Source organism: Ornithorhynchus anatinus, chromosome 20, assembly GCF_004115215.2.
Source record: "Ornithorhynchus anatinus isolate Pmale09 chromosome 20, mOrnAna1.pri.v4, whole genome shotgun sequence".
Taxonomy (NCBI): Eukaryota; Metazoa; Chordata; class Mammalia; order Monotremata; family Ornithorhynchidae; genus Ornithorhynchus; species Ornithorhynchus anatinus.
This window is the reverse complement of record NC_041747.1, coordinates 11,191,377-11,206,298: the sequence shown is the minus strand read 5'-3', so window position 1 is coordinate 11,206,298 and position 14,922 is coordinate 11,191,377. Positions and strand designations below refer to the sequence as shown.

The 14,922-nt window shown below is 47.0% G+C and overlaps 2 protein-coding genes across 2 annotated transcripts in view; one reads left to right on the top strand and one right to left on the bottom strand.

Annotated features, from left to right (window-relative positions):
* COL4A2 (collagen type IV alpha 2 chain) overlaps positions 1-11,632 on the bottom strand; it is a 146,855-nt gene extending 135,223 nt beyond the window's left edge. Inside the window, exons 1-3 of the mRNA XM_029048046.1 lie at positions 11,528-11,632; positions 10,478-10,573; positions 10,325-10,376 (exon numbers count right to left, since the gene is read on the bottom strand). Of these exons, the coding sequence (XP_028903879.1) occupies positions 10,325-10,376; positions 10,478-10,521 (96 nt within the window). The 5' untranslated portion in view covers positions 10,522-10,573; positions 11,528-11,632. The remainder of the gene's footprint in view (positions 1-10,324; positions 10,377-10,477; positions 10,574-11,527) is intronic.
* A 140-nt stretch (positions 11,633-11,772) lies between these two features.
* Positions 11,773-14,922, top strand: part of COL4A1 (collagen type IV alpha 1 chain) — a 170,706-nt gene continuing 167,556 nt past the window's right edge. Inside the window, exon 1 of the mRNA XM_029048048.2 lies at positions 11,773-12,140. Within this exon, the coding sequence (XP_028903881.1) occupies positions 12,063-12,140 (78 nt within the window). The 5' untranslated portion in view covers positions 11,773-12,062. The remainder of the gene's footprint in view (positions 12,141-14,922) is intronic.

Sequence of the window (14,922 nt, the reverse complement as noted above, 5' to 3'; positions counted from 1 at the left end):
ACACAAAGTAGTCAAATGGTGGAGTTTTGAATAGAACCCAGGTCCTTCTGACTCCCAGGCCCATGTTCTATCCACTAGGCCATGCTGTTTTCCTTGCTCCAGAATCTCTGCAAGAAATATCTGCCTTTTGCCAAGTCTCTGTGCAGCCCGACTCTGAATTTAGAGCAGACTTGGTTCACATCAGAAAAAATACAAAAAAACTCCATTGTTGAGTTTGGATCTGATATAGCTCAGTCACACAGCATTTAGATCCATATCCATAATGTATTTTAGTCTCCCCCCTAAACAGTAAGCTCACTGAGGAAAGAGAATGTGTCTATCTATTCTGCTACACTGTTCTCTCCCAGAGTGCAAAAATACTGCACTCTGCACACAACAAGCACTCAATAAATACTACTGATTAATGGATTGACTGGGAGAAAAGCACCGAAAAGGCAGGGAAACAGAGCCAGCTTCCGACATCTGTGGCCTGTCTGTGGTGAAACAAACTTCAAAGGTAGAGCATTTCGGCAGGTGGCCCCTGGAGCAGCATATATATATTTTTTTTATAATGACATTTGTTAAGCATTTATTCTGCACCAGGCACTGTACTAAGTGCTGGCATAAATAGAAGCTAATCAGGTTGGACACGTCACACATGGGACATGGTCCTAGTCTCCATTTTTCAGATGAGAACTAAGACACAGAGAAGTTAAGTGGCTTGGCCAAGGTCACCTAGCAGACAAGTGGCAGATCATCCTTCCCACAACTTCCCTCCTCTACACTTTGCTCCAGAGTCTTCCAGATCTCTGCCTTGGTTGGAGGCTTCTAAATTCTTCAGTCCCCCTGTGCCACACCCCCACCTGCACCTCAGAGGTGAAATTTGTCCTGAGGGAAGGGACTTTTTTTAAAATGTGCCCTACACTATTCTAAACGCTGGGGTAGTTACAAACTAATTAGGTCGGTCACAGTCCCTGTCCCACATGGGGCTCACAGCCTAGATAGGAGGGAGAACAAGTATCCCCACTTTACAGTTGAGGAAACTGAGAGACCGAGAAGAGAAGTACCTTGCCCAAGGCCACATAGCAAGCATTTGGGAGAGTGGGGATTAGAACACAGGTCCTTCTGACTCCCAAGCCCGTGCTCTTAAGTCACGCTGCTTGCATTCGCGTGGTGACTGTCAGTCTTGGTTGTCAGTCTAGACCGTAAGCTCGTTGTGGGCAAGGAATGTGCCTATTATTGTGTTGTAGTCTCTTAAGTGTTTAGTACAGGGATCTGCACACATTAAGTGCTCAGTAAATAAAACTGACTGAATGGCTGGTCCCAGTGGGGAGCGAGAGGAAGTGAAGCAAGTAGGAGTAAAACTTCAGCTCAGAATGAGGGACAGGAGGGCATCTTTTAAAGTTGGGAAAAGGCAATTTGGCATCACTGGGCAATCTCAATTGCCCAACATCACCAAGACTACAGTTCTTTGGAGAGAGAAGGGCTTCCTTAAAGACGGTCATATATAGAAGGCTTTTTTTCAAATCACCTTATGTGGGTGCTGTCTGACTTCAATAGGCAAAATTCATTGTTACCTTATTTAGACAAGAAAAAGAGTCTTCGAGCAGGCGCTCACACTAGTCCTGTCAGGAAGTGGTCTTGAAGATCAGGCAGGAATTTCCTTTCAGGAAGAATTCCTTGGGTGGGATGTTTTGTTTTACCTTTGTTTCCACGTCACATTGACAAACTGTGATGGTTGATTTTTCTTGCTCTTTTGAATTTACATATGGAAGTATTATTTAAAGCATTACTTCAGCCCTTCAATTCATCTGTAATTAAAACATTCCCCCTTGCAAATGGAAACTCAGAACTTGAAACACACATGAGCAGCTCAAAGAGGCTATATAAACGGATTCTTGGCAAGGCAGCTCCATAATGATGGTATCTATTGAAGGTCTGCTCTATGCCAAGCAGTGTGCTAAGTGTAACGTGATCTAATGGGTAGAGTGTAGGTCTGGGAGTCAGAATTTGGGAGTATCTACGTGCTCCTTGAAAATCTCCAGCGAAAATCCACCTTGCTCCAGAGGGAAAAGACAAATTCACTCAGTTTTTTAAAACTACCACCTTAATTCAGGGGAGGAAAATAACTGTTTTTCCCCCTGAAGAAAACATTACTTTTGAAAAAATGACTGGTTCTATTCTTCTATTAGGATCTGTCTGGATGGTCCAAGTTTATGGAACAAATTGGAAAGGCAAGGACTCTGTCCAACCTGAGATCTTATATCTACTCCAGTGCTTAGTACAGTGCCGGGCACATAGTAGGAGCTTAACAAACCCTATAAAAAAGGGCATAGAGCCACTATCATTAGAGCAGTGGATTGAGTCTCTGAACTCATCAGTCAGGAAGGTCATTTTTTTTGTTGTTGTCGAAACTTATGCTACCAGTATGAATATTTTTCGCCCCCGAGAAAAAGATGCAGAATGAAGACCAGAAGAAAAATGGTATAGTCAATGACCCATAGTTCTTTCATGACATAAAGCTTAAAAATTACACTTTAACTCTTTGATGGTCAAACATTAACCTTTAACTGAAACATAAACTCTCTGGGATGTGAAGAATGCAGCAGCAAAACTCTTCTTTAATACCGTCTCTAGGAGTCCTACATTCCAGATTACACCTTAAATAGCGGGCCAAGTTTCTGCCGGTTTGAGAGTGGCAGGGCTTCCCAAAATGCCCATAAACATCTAAAAATCTGCTCTACGGGTGAGAACATTTATTGTGGTGAAAGCATGAGAAGCCAGAGTGAGCATTAACTAATGCTACTGTACTATGTGTTAATGTTTAATGCCTCCTGTGTTTTATGGAAACCTTTCCTTCCACCACAAGCCTGTGAAACAGTTGTGAACTCAATTGACCTACCCAGCCAAAAAAAAAAAAGGAGTCTATTGTAATGTGCCACTGGACCCCTCTCAGAGAGATGTTAGGCCTTATGGAAATTCCATTAACATGTCTCTTCCTTCCTGTTCCCTCCACCCAATTCAACAGGGACAAAAAAAGCCTTTAAACCGAACACTGGACCCATTTCTCCCCCCATTTTGAAATCAGTTCTTGTCAAAGGTTGAATTCTATTTATAATATCTTATAGATCAATCAATCACACTTATAACTTCCATTTCTTTAACCAGGTAGTCAGAGAGATTATATAGTTGGAGAGATTATACAGGGCAGACAAGAGAGGATAAAGATGATCTACCCATAACTAGTCAGAATTCAGTTCGGTTAGCATACCACCCAGTTGATGCATATGCCTCACCTCCAATAATTTGTATTCTTAATTCTGTTTGCCCTGATTCAGGGGAGTGAAGCCTCAGAAATAAATTACTGAATTTTTTCAAATGAGCACCTTGCTACACCTATCACTGGTATTTATTGAGCACCTTCTGTGTGCAGCGCACTTATATTAAGCACTTGGGAGATTATAATACCACAAACTTGGTAGACATGCTCCCTGCTCACAATGACCAAGAGAAATTCTGACGTCTCCCAGAGGAGGAACACATTCAGTCTTCTTCACCGTGATACTAGTCGACTTGATCGTATTGTGCCAGGATGGGGTCTGTTTGTTGCTGTAATGTACTCTCCCAATCACTTAATACAGTGCTTTGTACACACTAAGCGCTCGACAGATACCATTGAATAAAATAATTATTTTCATAAGAACTTCTCCACTCACTAGAACTTTGGACTGCTGGCGGAATAAGCTCAATGGACTCTAATGGTAAAAGCAATATTAGATACTGGATCAATGTCTCTCACTTGATGCCTGGTGAAAGCAGCATGGCCTGATGAGTCAGGGGATCTGGGTTCTAATCCTCACTCCGCCACCTGCCTGCTGTGTGACTTCCCTGTGCCTCAGTTTCTTCATCTGTAAAAACGGGAGGGAAAATACCTATTCCCTTTTCCCCTTAAGACGGTGAGCCCCATGTGGGACATGGACTGTGTCCAACCTGACTTTCTTCTATCCACCCCAGAGCTTAGCACTGAGTGCTTGCCACATGGTAAGTGTTTAAATTCCACAATTACTGTTATTATTAGCTAAACTACTGCATGAAAATCGAAACCTAGCAAAATAAGGGCCAGGAAAAACCACAGAGAGAATGCAGGAATTAGACTGTAAGGTCACTTTCCTTCAATCGTATTTATTGAGTGCTTATTGCGTGTAGAGCTGACTGTATCACGAGAAGCAGCATGGCTTAGTGGGTAGAGCACAGACGTGGGAGTCAGAAGGACATGAATTTTAATCCTGGCTCTGCCACTTGACTGCTGTGTGACCTTGGGCAAGTCACTTCATTCTCTGTGTCTGTTTACTCGTCTGTAAAATGGGGATTGAGACTGCGTCCCATGTAGAACAGAGACTGTGTCCAATCCAATTTGCTTGTATCCATCCCAGTGCTTAGTCCAGTGCAAGGCTCATAATACGCGCTTTAATACCACAGTTAACTAGTATTTTCATTATTATTATTCTTACGGGCAGGGGACATGCCTGCTAATTCTGTTGTACTGTAGTCTCCCTCGCACTTAGCATAGTGCTCTGCACACACAGCAAGCGATCAATAAATACGATTGATTATATTATTATTGATTGAGTACATTCCCCCATCTGCTCTGAGAGGAATCGAGGGCTTAATTTCTTTATTAATCTATGTTGAGGTTTTGCAAGGCCCAGTCTTGGCAATTCTCAGTTTAGCCATTCATATTACACGTGAACATTTGTCATTACACAGTAAACCCAGGAACCAGAGGTTCTTTTTCTTAAATCTGTTTTTAATTTTCATGTTTGTGCTGTTCACCACCTGACTAGAGCTTCTCAAACCAGTGGCCAGATCCCCAAAGAACTAAACTTCGGGGGTCATACAGCAAGTGGCTGGTACAGCTGATAACACAATTTCCAAGGCTACTGTCCCCTAGCTGTTGAAATACACTGCTACTCACACCACAGACTTATTTCTAGCCCAATTTCGCTCAAGGGCAGGAGTCCTTTGATCTCTGTGAAAGAGAAATGATGAAAATTAACTTGTTTACACCAGCATGCAAAAAGCCCCGGGACCATTACCAGATATTTCCCTTCTTCTAGATGCTCACCCCATGGTAGTCCTGACGTAATCATTAAATTATTTTTAGTATGAAGGTGTCTAAAAGTTAAATATTTATTTTTGACCCGGCTTCCTAGATGAAAAAGTCTGCATGGAATATTCCCTGTTTTTTTTCTTTATCCTCAATTCTCTCCTGCAATTTTTTTTTTTATCAGTTTCCTTTTGTTCTATTCTAGAGTTTGTTTTTCTCTTGTTGGTTGCATGTTTTTATCTCGGCCTCTATTTGTGCTCAGTGGCCGGTGCCAGAGCCTATTTTTCACTGTCATTGTTTCAGCATTTCTTTCTCCCTGTCCCATTTTTACTTCCCCCCTCTTCTTATGGAACTTATTCTCACCTTCCAGAGTCACACTGTAGCTTCAGACCATAGAATGGCACAACAGACATGATCTTCACTACATCCTAAGATATGGAAGAAGTGCGAGGAAGAGCTCCAGAGCCCCTACACTTTTCCACAGTCCTCAGCAAAACATTTGAGACAATCGGTGGATCTGGCCACCCTGAAACGTCCACACCAGGGGATGCAACAAGAGACGCAACATGGAGAAGCAGGATGGCCTAATGAAAAGGGCACAGGTCTGGGAGTCAGAGGAACTGGGTTCTAACCCCAGCTCTACCAACTGCTTGCTCAGTGACCTTGGGCAAGTCATTTCACTTCTCTGGGCCTCAGTTCTCCCTCCTATTTAAAGTGTGAATCCTATGAGGGACAGGGACTGTGCTCAACCTGCTTTGGTGGTTAAGCGCTTACTATGTGCCAAGCACTGTTCTAAGTCCTGGGGTAGATACGAGTTAATCAGGTTGGACACAGTCCCTGTCCCACATGGGGCTCACAGTCTCAATCCCCATTTTCCAGATGAGGCAACTGAGGCATAGAGAAGTTATGTGACTTGCCTAAAGTCACACAGTAGACAAACAGTGGAGCTAATTAATTCACATCTACCCCAGTGCTTAGAACAGTGTTTGACACATAGGAAGTGCTTAACAAATACTATAAAATAAAATAAAAAAAGGAGAGAGAGCCGGATGCAGGGGTTAGAATATACTTTCACATGCCTGGAACACTCTTCCATTTCAATGGACTTAGATTATCACCAAAATCAGGGAAACGGTCATTCAAGACTGTGTGACCTTGGGCAAGTCACTTTACTTTTCTGTGCCTCAGTGACTTCATCTATCAAATGGGGATTCAATCCTACTCCCTCCTACTTAGACTGTGAGTCCCATGTGGGACAAGGACTGTATCTGACCTGATTATCTTGTATCTACCCCAGAGTTTGGAACAGTGCTATACACATAATAAGTCCTTAACAAATACTATCATTATTAATAGGGGCATTTGAAGGAAGCCAAAGATTTACCCTTTTTCATCCCCTTGTCATCTTCCAGCTGCTTTAGTTCCACTCAGTCATGCATCTAACACTCCCTCTAAATTATGCCAGGCTCTCATTCACCAGGAAGCATGGGAAACAATTCCAAGCTCTTGAACAAGATAAATTAATAAACCAAAGTGTGCTTCCTACGTCTAGCTTCTAGCATTGCTGTAGATTGAATTCATTTTAATGAATTAAGTTTACTGTTTCAAAGATACTCCGAATTGATGCATTTTATCAAATCATCACTTGGTGGAAAATGTGAATGATCCAATTTTACAGGCACTGAAACTGAGGTCCGGACTGGTAAGGTAAATTGTAACCAGGACCCTGATTTCCAGGCTTCCAATCCAGTGCTCTTTTTAGTTCACCCATTTTGAGAGAAAGTGATTTTGATGGCCAGCTCCCTAAATGACCCAGCCACCTCTCCACAGAACACTTGGGTGACCCCCAGAGCACTGAGAAGCAGTGGGGCCTAATGGAAAGAGCCCGGGACTAGGGGTCAGAGAACCTGGGTTCTAATCCCAGATTTGCTGCTTGTCTGCTTTGGGAAGTTACCTCACTTCTCTGGGGCTCAGTTACATCATCTGCAAAAGGGGATTTAAGATGGTGAGCTCCATGTGGGTCAGGAACTGTGTCCAACCTGATTATCTTTTATCTTCTACAGTGCTTAATACAGTGCCTGGCACATAATAGGTGCTCAACAAATACCACAATTATTATTATTATTTTTATGCTCAAGGAACCTATTCTGGCCTCCTGCCACCCTGGGGCATCCATCCCAGTCTAGGGCACCTCCAGGGTTAGACTTAAAGTGTGAACCCCTTTCGGGACCCAGGGCAACCCCAGATCTTTCCTGAGCCCAAAGATATGAGGTCAGAGTTAAGGCTTCAACTGTCAGAGCTTTCAATCAGTTGTACTTACTGAGCTCTTACTACCTGCTAAGTATAATAATAAATAATAATAATGATATTTGTTAAGCACTTAACTATGTTCCAGGCACTGTCCTAAGCGCTGGGGTGGATACAAGCAAATTGAGTTAGACATAGACCCCTTCCCCCATGGGGCTTCCAGTCTCAATCCCCACACTTGGGAGAGTACACCATCTCAGAATCAGCAGACATGCTCCCTGCACATAATGGGCTTAGAGTCTACAGGGGAGACAGATATGAAGAATTTGAACAATTTATAATATATAAGTTAAAAAGAGGTCCATAAGTGCTGTGAGGTTGGGGTGAATCTCAAATGTCCAAAGGTCACAGATCCAAAAGCAGAGATTTTCAGGGTCCTTTTCAACAGTACCTCTCATTTCTCACTGGGAATCCGGCCCCAAGGTCGGGGTAGAATTCTGTTTTACGTGATATAAAGTTAGTTCAGGTTAGTGGTCCAAAACAAGCATTCACTGAGGATTAGTTAAATCCTATTTTGGTTAAAAGGAAAACTTACATTTGAGAAGCACTTGGCCTAGTGGAAAAACCCCAGGCCTGAAAGTCAGAGGACCTGGGTTCTAATCCCAGCTCGGCCAGTTGACTGCTATGTGATCTTGGGTAACTCACTAAACTTTGCTCTTTCCTCAGTTTCCTCAACTGTATAATGTGTGAGCCCCCTGTGGGTCACGGACTGTGTTCAACCTGATTAGTTCGTAACTATCCCAGCTCTTAGAATAATGTTCAACACATAGTAAGCGCTTAACAATTACCACTAAAAAATGACTGTTTTTCCTCCCTTAGACTCTGAGCCAGAGCTATGTGGGATAGATACCGTACCCCATCTGATTATATTGTATTTACCTCAGTGGTTAGCACATAAGTGTTTAACAAATATCACTATTATTTACAAAGCACTAAACACATTTTGGAGGCTTTTAAAGACAATTATTAGTCAATTGAACACTTACTTTGTGCAAAACGCTGTACTAAGCACTTGGAAGAGTAAAATAAAATAGAGTTGGTAGACAATATTTCCTGCCCACAACAAGCTTATGGTACAGCACTATATTATTTTTTCTTGTGCCTGTAAATTCCAAACTTTGGCCTAGGCTATTGACTTTCTAAATCCTTCAAATATCTTGCCATATTTTTTCCTCCCAAAACACCAAAAAAGCTCATCGTTCTCCCTTTTGTATAACTAAGGGTACTCTTCCCAGGATCTATAGCAGTAGATGCACCTATTTAGAGCAACAAAACTGGATCGAAACTTCAAGTTTTCTCCAACTCCCATTCTCCTTACCTTCTCTCATTCCCTTAGAGGATTTTTAGGTATAGAAAAAGGGATTTATGAAGGGAAGAAAGGGGGTGGGGGGCGTGGGATGGATCATACAGCAGAGAATGCCTGAACAAACAGAAAGAATAGTCTGATAGATTTTAAGATGCTCGAGGGCTGAGATCATATCTACTAAGTGACTAGTACTCTCCCAAATATTTAGTACAGTGCTCTGCACACAGTAAGCACTCAATAAATACCATTGGCTGAATGATAGGGGGGATAGTAAATAAAATAAATTGGTGGGAGGGATGAATATCATGCTAGGAACAGCATCTTTACCTAAATTCAGTCATTCTAATTTATTGAGTGTTTACTGTGTGCAGAGTACTATACTAGGCAGGTGGGAGAGTACAATATTAACAATGAATAGACATATTCCCTGCCCACAATGAACTTACAGTCTAGAGGGGAAGATAGACATTAATATAAATTATAGATACTTAAGTGCTGTAGGGCGGGGGGAATGAGTAAAGGGAGCAAGTCACGGTGACACAGAAGGGAGTGGGAGAGGAGAGGAGGGTTTAGTCAGGGAAGGCCTCTTGGAGGAGAAGTGCCCTCAATAGTCTAAACAACTATATACTGAGTGTTGCAGCAATACCTACACCCAAAGGAGAGGAGTTTAGGCGAGGGGTTGGAGGAAAGAAAGGCCTTTAGATTCGGGTGAATTTGAGGTTTGGTTAATGTTCACACATCTGGTTTCTCATAGAGAATAATCATTTGCTCTTCTTTTGCCTCCTTCACTCTGCGCACCTGATGAACTTTAGCTACCAATCACATATATATATATATATATAATAGCCCACCAGAAACTGCCTACAATTGTGGTTAGTTTTACATGCCCTCTGGAAATAGTTTCCTTGAACAATTTTAACCAACAGGGAAGTATTACTTTTTTTTGGGGTGGGGGGAGAAACACACTTGTGGGGGAGGGGCCAAGCCAGTACAATTACAATGGAGATTAACACTGAGGCAACCTGGACATATTAAGAGTTTGGATCTTTCCCAAACAAAAGTCAGCAGAACAAGGACTGGGGAAATGTGTCTACTATCATTTCCCCCTTAATCTAGGCCAGTACATTTCTATCAAAATGAAAATCCTCACCCATCACCTAGATTCCTTTTGATTATTTTCTTTTTTTAGGATAAAGATGTGTGGCCCCTAGTACCTGATATACTTCCTCGACTTCAATCACCGTTCTAAGGCAACATAGGGCAGACTCCTCTTTCTGAGCAGCAAGGCCTTTCCTCAAACAAAATGAAGAGGAGGGCCTGGGCTACGGTTTTAATTCCTTGCTATTGTGAGAAACCTTTTCTAAAGAAAACACAGCAGGGGGAGAAACAGCAGAAATGGGCAACTGAAAAGTTTCCAGGGAGGAAACAAGACTCCAGGAGGCTTTCTAGCCAAGAGCCCAGGAGGGATGGGAGCGGGGAGGGAGAGTTGGAGGGGAGATGGCAAATGCTTTTAGCAGCGTTTGGGATCCCCCTCTGCCCACGACCCTGCATGAAAGTTTTGGAGGGAAAGGGGAGGGCGGTGGGGCGTTTATTAAAGTGCCCAACAGGAGTTAAGAGGTACTCACAGCCTGGGCCGTCTGGGACAAGGCCAGAGTCAGCAGGAGGAGCAGCAGAGTCCTAGAAGGAGGGAAAGCAGGCGTTAGACAGGGCTGGGCGGCTCTGGGGCCCGAATCCACGTGGGGCAGTGGGGAAGGCCTGCGTCGCAAGGCCGCACTCACCGTTGCAGGGCCCGTCGGGCCAGGGTTTCGCACATCCCGTCCATCCTGGGGGCCGGGGGCTCTGACTACGGGCCGGGAAGCCTAGCAGCGAGCGACCTGGGGACAATAAGCAAGGTCAGGGATGGAGAAGGGGGGACGACGCCCCTCTTCCTCTCCTCCGGTGGCCTCCGCCCTGAAGCCCCCCCAAACTCTCTAGAGCCCCGTGCCCTCTTCCCTCGCCTTGCCCCTGGTAGCCCCCCAGGAATCCCCCTCGCCCCCCACCCCGTGCTTCCCGCCCTGTTCCGTCCTCTCCCCAACGCTTAGTCCAGTGCTCAGCACACAGTGAGCGCTCACTAAATACGATTGACTGTCTTGTGGCTCCCCACCCGCCCCGTGCTCTGCCCTGTATTGTCCTCTCCCCAGCCCTTAGCCAAGTGCTTTGCACAGGGAACGCACCCTGCCCTGTTTTGTCTTCTCCCCAGCGCTTAGTACAATGCTCTGCATACGGCGGGCGCTCAATACACAGCCCCGCGCCTCCCCCCACACGTGCTTCCCTTATAGCGTCCTCTTCCCAGCGCTTAGTCCAGTGCTGTGCGCCGAGTGAGCACTGCCTAGAGAGGACTGACCGGACATTCTGAGCTTCCCCCATACCCTGCCCTGTACGGTCCTCTCCCCAGCGCTCAGTCCAGTGCTCTGCACCCAATGAACGGTCCTTGGGGAGGACTGGCTGGCCGTGCCGAGCTCCCCCCCCCATGGTCCTCACCGCAGCGCTCAGCCCAGTGCTCTGCACCCAATGAGCTACGCTTGGAGAGGACCGGCCGGCCTCCCTGCGCCCGCCTCCACACCCCGCCCTCTATGTTCCTCTCCGCAGCGCTCGTCCCAGTGCTCTGCACCCCATGAGAGGACCGGCTGGCCGCCCTGCATGTTCCTCTCCCTTCCCCCGCCCTGCGTGTTGCTCTCCGCAGCGCTCGGCCCAGTGCTGCGCTCGCCGGCGGAGAGGAGGATGGGTCCGCGCTGGGGGAGGCCCCTGGGGCTGCGGGACAAGGCCCACCCCCGCCGGGCCGGGCTCACCTGGGGGGAGAGGGTCTGCGGCCTCCCCCTCGGGCCTCCCTGCCTCCCCGGGAGAGGACCAGCCGCTCCGCTGCCGGGTGAGCGGGAGAAGCCTTCGTCTGCAGGCGACGGCTGGGACTTCCTGGCCCCGCCCCCCGCCCCCCCCCCGGGAGGGGGTGGGGAAGGGGATGGGGAGGGGGCGGCGGCCATTAGGAGCTCCCGGACCCGCCCCGCCGGACTCGTCCGCAGCCGGGGCTCAGCGCGGCCGCCCGGGACCCCTCGTCCTCCACAGCCTCGGGGGAGGGAGGCAGGGAGGCTCCGGCCTCGCCCCCAGGGTTCCCCCCAGGACCGGCAGGGCCGGCCGGGATCCCCCCCCAGGACCGGCCTCTGGGACACCGGGGACACCAGGACCAGTCCCAGGGCCACCAGGACTAGCCCCCAGGGCCACCTGGACCAGCCCCAAGGCCACCAGGACCAGCCCCGAGGCCACCAGGACCAGCCCCGAGGCCACCAGGACCAGCCCCAGGGCCAGCAGGACCAGCCCCGGACCAGCAGGATGGCCCCCTCGCCCGCTGCTTGCCTCCTCCTCGTCGCCCTCCTGCTCCACGAGGACCAGACCGGAGTGGCTGCCAAGGTCAGGTCCCTCCTGGGGACACTGGGGGGGCAGGGGACACCGGGGACCCCCCCACCCTCCCTTATAGCCTCAGAAGCGCCTTGTGGGCAGGGAAGGCGCCTGCCGCCTCTGCTAGGGTGGGCGCTCAGTAAAGCCCACCGATGGGGGGTGCAGCTCATAGGGGCGGGGACCTCGGACAGAGGATGCAGGGGTGGACAGTCATTCATTCAATCGCATTTATTGAGCGCTTACTGAGTGCAGAGCATTGTACTAAACACCTGGGAAGTGCATGTCGGCAACAGAGACAATCCCTACCCAACAACGGGGGGGGGGGGGCGGCGGGAACACGCATAATAATAATTGTATCTGTTAAACCCTTCCTGTGTGCCAAGCCCTGTTCTAAGCACTAGGGGGGATCCAAGCTAATCAGGTTGTCTGCCCCATGTGGGGCTCACACTTTTAATCCCCATTTTCCAGGTGAGGTAACTGAGGCCCAGAGAAGCTAAGCGGCTGGCCCAAAGTCACACAAGCAGACGATTGACGGAGGTGGGATTAGAACCCACGACCTCTGACTCCCAAGCCTGTGGGCTTTTCACTAAGCCACGCTGCTTCTCGCCTCACCTGCAAGGGCTGGACCCGGCCGTGGGTTTTCCAGGTCATATCCAGGGACTAGTGGCTCATATAAGAACGGGGTCTGGGCCACTTGCCTGGAAATAACTGCCCCTCTGTATTCCCACGCCTTCCCCACTGCCAGCCATTAGGTGGTCGAACAATGGGGTTAAACCCGGCCCGGTTTAGGACATCACATCAAACCAAAAGGTTTTTCTTTCTTTCTTTTTTTTTTTTGGAAATCACTTTGGTGGGTGTGTGAGACCCTCACGTGAATCCCTATCTCGTCGTTCTATGTACAACTATTTCCAGTTTGCATTTCCTCTGGCAGGGTTCTCTCCCTGAAAGAGTTTAGGAATTTTCACTTGTGGAAGAGCCAGAGTTTTCAGTTTGGACAGATCCCTGCTTTTGGAGCTGCTAAATTCCCCCCACCCGGATTTCTTCATGGCTTCCTCTCCCTCCCTCCCCCCCACCCCGTGCTTCCTCTCCCTCCCTCCCCCCCACCCCGTGCTTCCTCTCCCTCTCTTTTCCCCCCTTGCTTACCCTCTCTCTCTTTTCCCCCCTTGCTTACCCTCTCTCTCTTTACCCCCCGTGCTTCCCCTCTCTCTCCCCCCCCCCCCCCGTGCTTCCTCTCCCTCTCTTCCCCCTGGCCCGTGCTTCCTCTCGCCCTTCCCCCCTCCTCCCCTCCCATCCCTTTCCCTCTTTCCCTCCCCGTCTCTGGCCCCCACCCCCTTTCAGAATGTAGGCTCTTCAGCTGCTACTTAGTACTGTTGATTATGAAAATGGCCCTGAAAAGCCCATCTACTTTAAAAATGATTTTCATAGACATCTTAGGCTGCTTTAAAACTTCCTCACCTTTTAATGAGTTATTTCACATGCAGTGACTTGGATGAGCTTCTCTTCACTAAGACGGCATCATTTGACACCTGTTTAACGGGAGTCCAAAGCAATATAAGTGAAGTGTTGTGGGCAGGGAACTTTTACTACCAAGCTTTTACAGTGCTTTGCACAAAGTGCTCAAATAATATGATTGATTAAATAACACAGCCAGGCACTGCCAAAACGCTGGGGTAGATGGAAGCTAATCAGATGGGACACAGTCCATGTCCCACATGGGGCTCACAGTCATTATGGAGAACTGAGGCCAAGAAAAGTGACCTGTCCAAGGTCACACAGCAGATAAGTGGCAGAGGTGGACTTAGAACCCATCTCCTTCTGAGTCCCAAGCCCGTGCTCTACCACTAGGCCACATTGCTTTAAGGGTTTGTTGGGTTTTTTTTGCTTGCTTGTTTTTTTGCCGCACATGTGATGAAAATGGCAGGCCAATGGTGATGGAATGGAGGACAAACGTTTGACAAAAGTCTAGATAAGGGACTGGTGTTTAAGGAAGGAAGGATCATCTGACTTCCTTTTCTTTCCACAAAGTCCAGTCAGTAATTTTGGCTTAGGGACACAGTTGACCGAAAGATGTAACACTTCCCGGCAAAGGGTGCTAGGTCGTAGTGTCCAAACGAGTCAAAGAAGGTTCACTGGAAGTATGCAGCTTGCAAGCTATTGATGGTCAGTCCACCTTTTTGGTAGCTATAGAGGGAAAACTTGTGTTTATTGCAGTGGATTTATTTTGGAAAAGCTCAGGACCTGAGTGATGTAGATATTTCAGTTTACTTCTCAGGTAGGTTTCAGTCTTCTCCTACTCCTATTGTTGGAGAAGAGGAATCTAACTGCACAGGCTTACAAAAAGGCCTGCCACTTCAAATTAGTAGAATACTCTGCACTGTAAACTCTTTGTGGTCAGGGAATGTGTCTGTTTATTGTTGTATTTTCCCAAGTGCTTAGTACAGTGCTCTGCACACAGTAAGCACTCAAATACAACAGAATGAATGAATTTATTGAGCACTTAATCTGTACAGAGATTATTCTCTGTATTCAGGTCTTGGGAGAGTACAGAGTAAGTAGACATCATCTCTGCCCTCAGGGAATTTATAGTCTAGCTGAGAGGGCAGATTATTCTAATGACACTGTTCAAAATAAATGATGACCCTTTGGCCCAAACCCTGAATATAAATCTGTGCTACAGGCATTTAATAATAAAATAATGTCATTTCTTCTCTTTGGATAGTCTTATGACCTTAAGGAAATTTTTCCTTTGCAATAAATATTAATTTTTTTTACTATGTGGAAAGTTTTCTTGTAG